Here is an 8,209-nt window from a genome sequence, read left to right on the forward strand (position 1 = left end):
TAACTCATTAATAATAATTTGCTTACTATGTAATAAAATGAGTACTTATTTCTGGTCGGAGAACAAGAAAACGCATTGAAATGTTTTTGGCGCCTACCGTAATAACCCACGTACATGCGCAGATAAACATGTCGACTGTTACCCACTTGAAAGAGATTACGGTCAAGAGGCTGAATATAAATATTTATCATCATATATCATCGAACATAAGTGTAAGTAATCACCACCTGTGGTGACTACCTGCATCTTTTATTACAAAAAATAGTTTAATGATAATTTGAAAACTGTATTTTGTATTTAATCTGATTATCTACCTTGCATTAAAGTTTGTTCAATGATTTGAAACATTATGTGACAAAAAAGTAAAAATTGAAGAATTCTGTTAGTGATTGTTGTTTTCACAGCAATGCAAACGTCATACTTTTCCAAACCTTTTTATTCCTCAGACTTACAGATCTGTCTAAACCAAATATGAAACAAAACGTGAAAATAAAAACAAGTGCGTACCAACTAGTCTGAGCAAAACATTTATTGTCAAATTGTAAATATTTACAAAACATCATGAATACGTGTACTGTAGTTAGGATGAACTGCAGTTCATCTGCTGGGAGGAAACAGCATCTTTAAAAAAGATGTACAAGTAACATCAGCATAAACACCACCAGAACAGGTCCAAAGTCCCCAAGGCATAAATACTCTTTCAGTCATATTTACCTGAAAACAGTATTTAAAAATAAACTCCAGTTCATGTGTTCGTCACAAAGAAGCTTGATGCGTATGTGTAAAAGAGAAGGAGAAAGTTCAGATTTATTTTCCTCTCTTCCCTTTACCACCCTTAGGCTGTCGTCCTTTTCCTTTTCCCCCTTTTGCTCGCTGTTCTTTTCTCTGCACCCCCCGCATGTCCTTCTTCATGCGTCCGTCCACCACTTTGAAGAGTCCCTTCACTCCACGAGGCCGACTCACCTTCTTACCGACTCCTTTTTTGGCCACCAAGTACGTTACTTCTCTTTTTTCCTTTTTCACGCCTGCTTTTTTGTAGATACTGACAGAATGAGGAAAAAGAAACTTGATTAGCATGTATATATTTTTAAGTTAGCATCAACCAGTAAACAACTGCAGCTCCAGCCTCACAGTTGTCAAAACAAACCTCTTCAGCTGAGCCATCTTCTCTCTTTCAGAAATGTCGGCAGTGTTGACGACAGCCTCGGCCTTCTTCTTGGCTTGCTCCATCTTTTTCAGCATCTAGAGGAATCCAACAGAAACTGGACTTAATCTCTGTCCATTCTCTAAATTACAATGATGTCAATCCTTCTGTATATCTTCAATCTGAACTAGTTTCACAGCGTTTTTCTCTTACCCTTCTCTTCTTCCTGGCCTTCGCTTCAGCCACCCGTTTGATTGGCCGGGCATTGATCTCTTTCCATTTCTGTTTGTATTCCTCCACCATCTCCTTGGTAACAGGCATTGGTCGTTTCCTGTGTTTGCGTTCATCATCCAGGAACCACTCCGGTACTTCCCACGGCTCGTCAGAGTTGGCAAACCTGCAAAGCAGAAACAATCAGCCCCTCTGTACGGACTCAAAATATGCAAATTCATCCCACCCAACAGTGTGGTTCATATCGTGCCTAATGTATCAAGAAACGGTAACAAGAATAATAATAGTTTTGTGTGTTATTTGCTGGAAGAAGTGAGCACATTTATGAAGTATGACTTCCAAAAGCAGACATTTACCTGTGGAAGGAGTGGTCTACCAGATCTCTGGCTCTCTTCTTGGATGTAGCGATCTCACAGCCGAGGGCCAGACTCTCTGCGTCCAGGACACGGGCTTTTTTACCTGAAAATAGAAGGAAATAGCTTTAATGCAAAGTTCGATTAAACAAATTCTTCAGTAGGAGAAACCTAAGGTTTCAGCATTTGACTTCTTGTGTCCCGGCCAGATAAAGTGTTGCTCTTTCCCCCACAAAGCTTACGTTTCTCTGTTCTCCTGGAGGCTTTTATACTCACTGATGCTTTCAACAGGAACGACCTGGAACTTGTCATCTTCAGCTCCTCCTGATGTCCCTCCGGATCCCCTGGCTTGCTTCATTTTTGTAATCTCACTGAAACAAAACAAGTGAGACTTGCTTATCAGTGCACTGTGGCTGCGGCAGCAGTGCTCAACTATTTCAACTTAAAATTTCCTTCCATTAACTCTGTACATTTTGGAGGAAATACAACACAGTCAGAGAAAATCAAGTTTTACTTTTCATCATCGCTGCTGTCGCCCGAGTCGCTTTCCTCTGCTGCTTCCTGTGAAGGTTCTGGAGTTTCCACCTCTGTAGGAACAACTTCCTCTTTTTCTTCCTTGTCTTCTACTTCATCTTCACTCTCTTTTTCAGCTTTCCTCTTTCTCCCCTTCCCTACAAAACAAAAAAAAGTGATTTAACAGATTTACAGAGCTGTAAAATAGTAACCCGTTACATTTTCTTTCTGCATATATCGTCACAGCAGTTTCACTTTAATAGTAAACACAAACTGCTGTAATTCAGACTAATGTGACCCTGTGTGAAAAAATAGATATGATAGCTGTTTTTAGCCATTACTAGTAATGAGTCTTTTACATCACTGGGGAAATTTTGACCCACTACTAGTAAAATTGTATCAATTCCACCACTTCAAAAGGTTTTTGAACACGAATGACTAGTTTACAGATATAATATTGGTGATTAAACAATGCAGTCAAGATGAGTTGAAAAGTTAATACTGGTGCTAAAGTTAGTAAAGCAAATAAATGTAATGGCAGTTTGAAGACTGAAATAACTCAAGCTGCCTTCATAGTGAAATGTGACCAAAAAGCAAAAACAAAAGAAATCTGCAAACATTTTTCATTTTTCTGAGATAAGAAGGATAAGAGACGGTCGTTTACCTGACCGTTTGCTTTGGAGCCACTCTGACTGTTTGAGTTCATTCTCTGCATCACCTTCCAGGTCAATTTCTGAAAAGATGCCCTGAAGAAGGAACGAAAACAGAGATGCTAACCGAGTTTGAAATAGATTTAAACATCCAATCAAAGGAATGTGATGTGAAGAGAAATACAGAAGGAGCACTTAAACTTGCAGAAGCTGAATTAGGAAAAAAATGCATGCATGGACTAACCTTGCTGAACCACATGTTTGTTTCTCGCTCCAGCTTCTCATTCTTTTCTTCCAGTTCCACCAGCAAGCCACCGTCCTGCTCCTCTTCCTCCTCAGCTTCCTCCACAAACTTCACTCTGAGTAATATAAATACGAACAGTGATGATTTTCTGTCAAAACTGAACTAGGTTTTAAAACCATGTCTCAGACTTGGCAGAAAAAGAAATTAGGGCCGTACAACATATCGTGAAGATATCATCAATATTTACTTTCACATGTTCACTAATTAAATATGCATTCCAAAAGAAAGCATTGTGGGCTTATTGTAGTTTTAAGTACTTGTGTTTCACACTAAAAAACTTGAAAACTGTAACATATATGCATTAATAGTTTTGCTTATTAATATGCATTAATCTAAATAATAAAACATTTTATTAAACATTTGTCTCAGCAGCATCAGGAATAATTTTAGCTTTTCTGTTTTAAACAACCGTTATCAGATTTTTCTTTGAGGTATTTCTATCGAAGGCTGTTAAAACATAAAAAACAAATGTTAAGACAAAACAGATTTACACAACAAGATGGGAGGTTTTCTAGAAATCAAAGAGTGAGGAGCTTAAACATCAATTTCCTTTATAATTTTAGGCTAATAATTTATTAGACTTTGTTGCATTCAGTGATTTTCTTGCAGGATAAGTAACTTTTGTTTATTAATCTAAATCGAAGCTGAAAATATGAGATTTCTTCGTTTCTGGTTGCGTCTCCCCTAAAGCCGAGGGATCACTGTAAGATCTTCTTCTAAGATAAAACCATCACTTACTTCTTTGGAGCTTTCTTTTCCAGCTCTTTTTGTTTCTGTTCCACTTCTTCTAAATCCTCTTCGTCTAAATCAGATGCCAGGGAAATCTCATCCACATCTTCGTCCTGATCTGAAAGGTGGATGTCATCGTCTCCGTCTCCCAGATCACCCGCCGCCTCCATGTCCCCTTTGGAGATATCAGTCAGCACCTGAAGGAAGAATAACAAAGAAGGCTTTAATTCATCTATAAAGAACATGACCATGCTTCAATGTGGAAAAGAGAACAAGAGCTGACAATGATAGAGGCTCATTAGTGTTCTTAATTATGCTTGATCATAACCTGCTGCTTCTTGAGAGAGGATAAGGAAAACAAGGATGAGTCGGTGGTGCTGGCGATGGAGACACCCGGCAGGTCCATCTTCAGCTCCACTCTCTCCCTCTGCTTCCTCTTCTCCTTCAGCAGCTTCCTCTTCTTCCTGATGAAGCACCAAAGCTCAAGATATATGCTCACATCATAACAATAAAGCAAAAATAAACTGAGGTTAAGCTGCACCTGAAACGCAAAAACTAACCGTTTGAGCTCAGCCACTTCCTGAGCTTTTAGGTCAGCCAGTTTTCTCTCCATTTCATCTTCCTCCTCATCATCATCTTTTTCCTCATTATCCTCTTTTTCCTTGTTCTCATCCACTTTTTCCTTCTTCTTCTTCTTTACATCAGATTCGTCTTCTGAGTTGATGCCCTCCTCATCTGAGCTTAAACTACAAACAAGGCAGAGTTTATAAATCCCCTGTGACGTTTCACTGAAACTTCATTTTGTGGTTTTAACAGAGGAAATGTGTTTACCTGATCTCCTGGTCAAGTTGCTTGGCCTCTTCCTTCAGTTTCTTTGCTAAATATCTTCTAAGTTTCGCTCTCCAACTCAGCAACAAACTTTATGAAAGCAGAGGAGGAAAAAGCAACACCTATGTAAACGTACAGTAACGACACATCTTGAAATCAAAGGTTTCAATGCGAAAGCAGAGCAAAATTAAGCTGCAATGTTTCATTATGTATTTTAATAGAAGAAGTATGCATGTGTAACTAGCTAATGTGAATAAACTTGGCTGTGTCTTGGTCTGAGTTATTTTAGACACTTAGGTGTTTTACTTTGGTAAATTAGAAAGTTTATTTTATATATATATGGAAAGAACTAAAACTTTTTAACTTCAATAGTTGAATCAAAATCACTCAAAAAAGACAAACTAAAATGACCCACCGGAGTTCTTTGCGCCCCAGGACTTTGATGTCCTGACAGCACTCCTTTATTTCATTGTTGGTGGCCGAGTGAGATTCCAAGAGTGGATTGTCAAATTTGATCTGAAAGAACGGAAGAAAGAGTTAAAATAGCTATTTCGTGCTATAGCAGACATTAATAAGACCTTTCTAGTTTTTCCTGATAACTCTTAAGATTCTGGACATTAGAGCTGCCTGAACAATTAACTGCAAAATGGATTTATTACAAATATGTTCCCACAAGTATAATAACAAAAGCAATGAGCTTGGCTTTTGATTTAGTCACATAGAGCAGCTTGGCTTCATAATTTAAAACACTTAAGGTTTGTTACATCTGGACAGGATGATTTGACATCAAATAAAGATTTTCAATATGTTAGTAAAAATCTACATATTGAAAAAAACCCTGGGTTTAAAAACTTTTAAACAGCTGTTTAAAACCCTGACATGTAATCAAAAGGCACTGACAGGTGTGCTATTATCTTTTTAGTGTCTTTTGAACACCTGAATAATGTTAACTTTAGACTATAAAGTTGCAAATCAAAGATAAGAATTTATTATTTTTAAATATCAACTAACTTAAATTTTATGTATCTATTGTTTTGCAAACTAGAAAAGTTAAAATGTCTGGAAACATAACATGCTTCCACCTTTAACCAGAAAGGGAAATAAATAGTAACTGATCATTTTCCAAACTTTTTAAAATAGTTTGATATTTCATTTTTTTTTTTTTTTTTTTAAAAGCAACATGCCAAACAATGAGTACATTTCAACTATGTTTGCTTAAAATGAATCTACTACAGAAGAATTAAAAAAGGAACAGGTTTGTTTAAAGGTTGAAGTTAATAGCAACAATCTTACCTCGCTGGCTTTTGCCAGAAAGTCGACGGGGTTTTCGGCCTTTAGAAAAGCCGTCACTGTAAAACTGTGGTACAGCGTCAAATCACCATCGGTGTATCCCTCCGCCTACAACGCACACAGCTGCTTGGTCAATGGCAGGTCAAATATCTGGGATCGTTGCTTCCCAGTACATTTCTAATGCAACATGTCATCAAGAACAGGATACATTTTTATTGTCCCATCTACATATTTAGACACATGAAGCTCATATAAAGAGGTGAATTGTGCTTGCCTTTGGCTTCTTGACAGCGACGAGCTCCTTCACAGTTTTGGCCTGCACCTCCACCTCTTTAAAGGCGTGCTTGGGGTCAAAGAATTTACTGTCGATTTTGTCTGGGGCGACGTAACCTATTGAATACAACATGAGCTTGTTTTAGATATGCAGAAATGCTTTTACACACACACAATTATCCCAAAATTAATTAATGTTTCCCTTCTTATCTGAACAAACCTCTGAGATGTTTCTTATAACCATTAGCAGTTTTTTTTTCCTCTCTTTATAAACTACTTTGAGTACATCAGAATGCCTGAAAAGGTTGTTACGGTACGTCCTAACCTATCAAATGACTAAATATATTAAAATCAAAACACACATTTCAGTCACATCTCTAGCTGTCGCCTACCTTGACAGACGACAAAGATTTCTGCCGACTCGTTTCTGGATGCTTGAGGCTTAGTGGCCTGCACCTTCTTGAAGAACTGCTGGAAGATCCACAGCAGCGGCTGATAGTCTTTGGAGCGGAAAACCTTTGTGATGAAAGTACCACCTTTGGTCAGAAACTCGCAGGCCAGCTTCAGAGCCATCAGGGTCAGGTGAGCTGAGGAGGAAAAGGAGAGATTTTTAAATCTAGTTCAAAAGCAGAAATGAACAATTTAATCAATGTTTTTGTTCATCTTACCCTGGGAAAAGGCATCATGCTGCCAGTTGGTTCCCACATTTGGGGCTCCGTCGTTTAACACCACATCTGCTTTCCAAGTTTGAAGCTCCTTACGGAGAGCCTGATTGGGAAACAGAAAACATCTCAGACAAACAAACTCCACTCTCTAACACTGTAGGACAGTTTTAAAGTGAACTCCTTGTTTGGTAGAAAAAGAATTGAGCGGCATTCACACCTGTCTGCACTTCTCAGTCGTGATGTCTTCTTGCAGCGTCACCACGTTGGGAATGGGCTTAATGGGGACCAAATCGACACCTGACAGGAACACAGACAATTTTAGTTGTCATACCAAGCACACAGATGATTTAATTCGATACCTGTGTTTTAACACTATACTCACCAATGATGAGACTTGAAACAGGCATAAACTTTGATGCTACCTGCAACCTGGAAAGGACATTTCCAATTATAATTATTTTTATCAAATGCTAATGTATGGCATTATTTGAAAAGTTTCTGTACAAAAGTCCAACAGTCTTCATTTCAAGCTTACATTTTACATACATGATCTTAATATCATTGAAAGGTCCTGTGATGATTTTTACAATTATTTGTTTTGACACAACTCTAGAGAAATTCTACTCAAATGCCTAAAGTTTGTACTTTGCTCTCTAAAATCACAAAATCTTTGCGATGCCAGGGATCGTTCTGGTTAGTTAAATGCAGATCACCATCTTTCCTTTATTCAGACGGCTCAGTCATGTTGCGCACTGTGAAGATATTGTAATGTTAAGCGATAAAAGTAGTCAGGCTGCTCACCATCCTCCAGGAGCAGCGCACAAATCCACCAGAGCCCTCGCTTTCTGCAGAAACTGGAACTTACGGTTCAACTGGATGAGTTTGAAGGAAGACCGAGACCGATAACCTGAAGACAACAAAAAACAAACCTTATGTAACAATAAAATCTTCTAAAATCTAAAGCTTAACCAAGAGCTAATGCTAACACCGACCAATGAGCCTCTGCCTCTGGAGTTTTCTAGTAACATTACGGTACCTGTTTCTTTCGCCAGATGGTAGAATTTATCTTTCCTCGTCTTTCCTACTTTTAGCTTCTTCCCCATCTTTATCCTGGTTTGTTAATTCTGGACTACGGTGCTGAAAAGTCACAACTGTCCCAAACTCAGAAAAACAACACGTGTGAGTGTCTCTGCGCAGATGTTTGGCGTCACGCTGTCTCTTCTTCTTCT

The 8,209-nt window shown here is 38.3% G+C and overlaps 1 protein-coding gene across 1 annotated transcript; it reads right to left on the reverse strand.

The window, feature by feature from the left end:
- Positions 1-514: 514 nt before the first annotated feature.
- Positions 515-8,203, reverse strand: ftsj3 (FtsJ RNA 2'-O-methyltransferase 3). The gene is made up of 21 exons (XM_008408023.3): positions 8,017-8,203; positions 7,782-7,887; positions 7,363-7,409; positions 7,198-7,277; positions 6,984-7,083; positions 6,708-6,902; positions 6,317-6,432; positions 6,046-6,150; positions 5,168-5,268; positions 4,756-4,842; positions 4,485-4,670; positions 4,253-4,388; positions 3,934-4,121; positions 3,136-3,250; positions 2,906-2,987; positions 2,243-2,399; positions 2,005-2,099; positions 1,732-1,834; positions 1,358-1,541; positions 1,148-1,242; positions 515-1,042 (listed from the first exon to the last, which is right to left on the reverse strand). The coding sequence occupies exons 1-21, from the start codon at positions 8,081-8,083 to the stop codon at positions 808-810; spliced, it is 2,580 nt and encodes an 859-aa protein (XP_008406245.2). The 5' UTR covers positions 8,084-8,203; the 3' UTR covers positions 515-807.
- Between the last annotated feature and the right edge of the window lie 6 nt (positions 8,204-8,209).

Source organism: Poecilia reticulata, chromosome 4 (genome assembly GCF_904066995.2).
Source record: "Poecilia reticulata chromosome 4, P_reticulata-male-v2, whole genome shotgun sequence".
Lineage (NCBI taxonomy): Eukaryota > Metazoa > Chordata > Actinopteri > Cyprinodontiformes > Poeciliidae > Poecilia > Poecilia reticulata.

Bases quoted from the DNA above. Each gene is read 5' to 3' on its own strand.
- ftsj3 (XM_008408023.3), bottom strand. From the start codon at position 8,083: ATGGGGAAGAAGCTAAAAGTAGGAAAGACGAGGAAAGATAAATTCTAC. The intron at 6,903-6,983 runs GTAAGATGAACA...TTTCCTCCTCAG, and splicing joins GCATGATGCCTTTTCCCAGG to CTCACCTGACCCTGATGGCT. The intron at 3,251-3,933 runs GTAAGTGATGGT...TATATTACTCAG, and splicing joins GAAAAGAAAGCTCCAAAGAA to AGTGAAGTTTGTGGAGGAAG.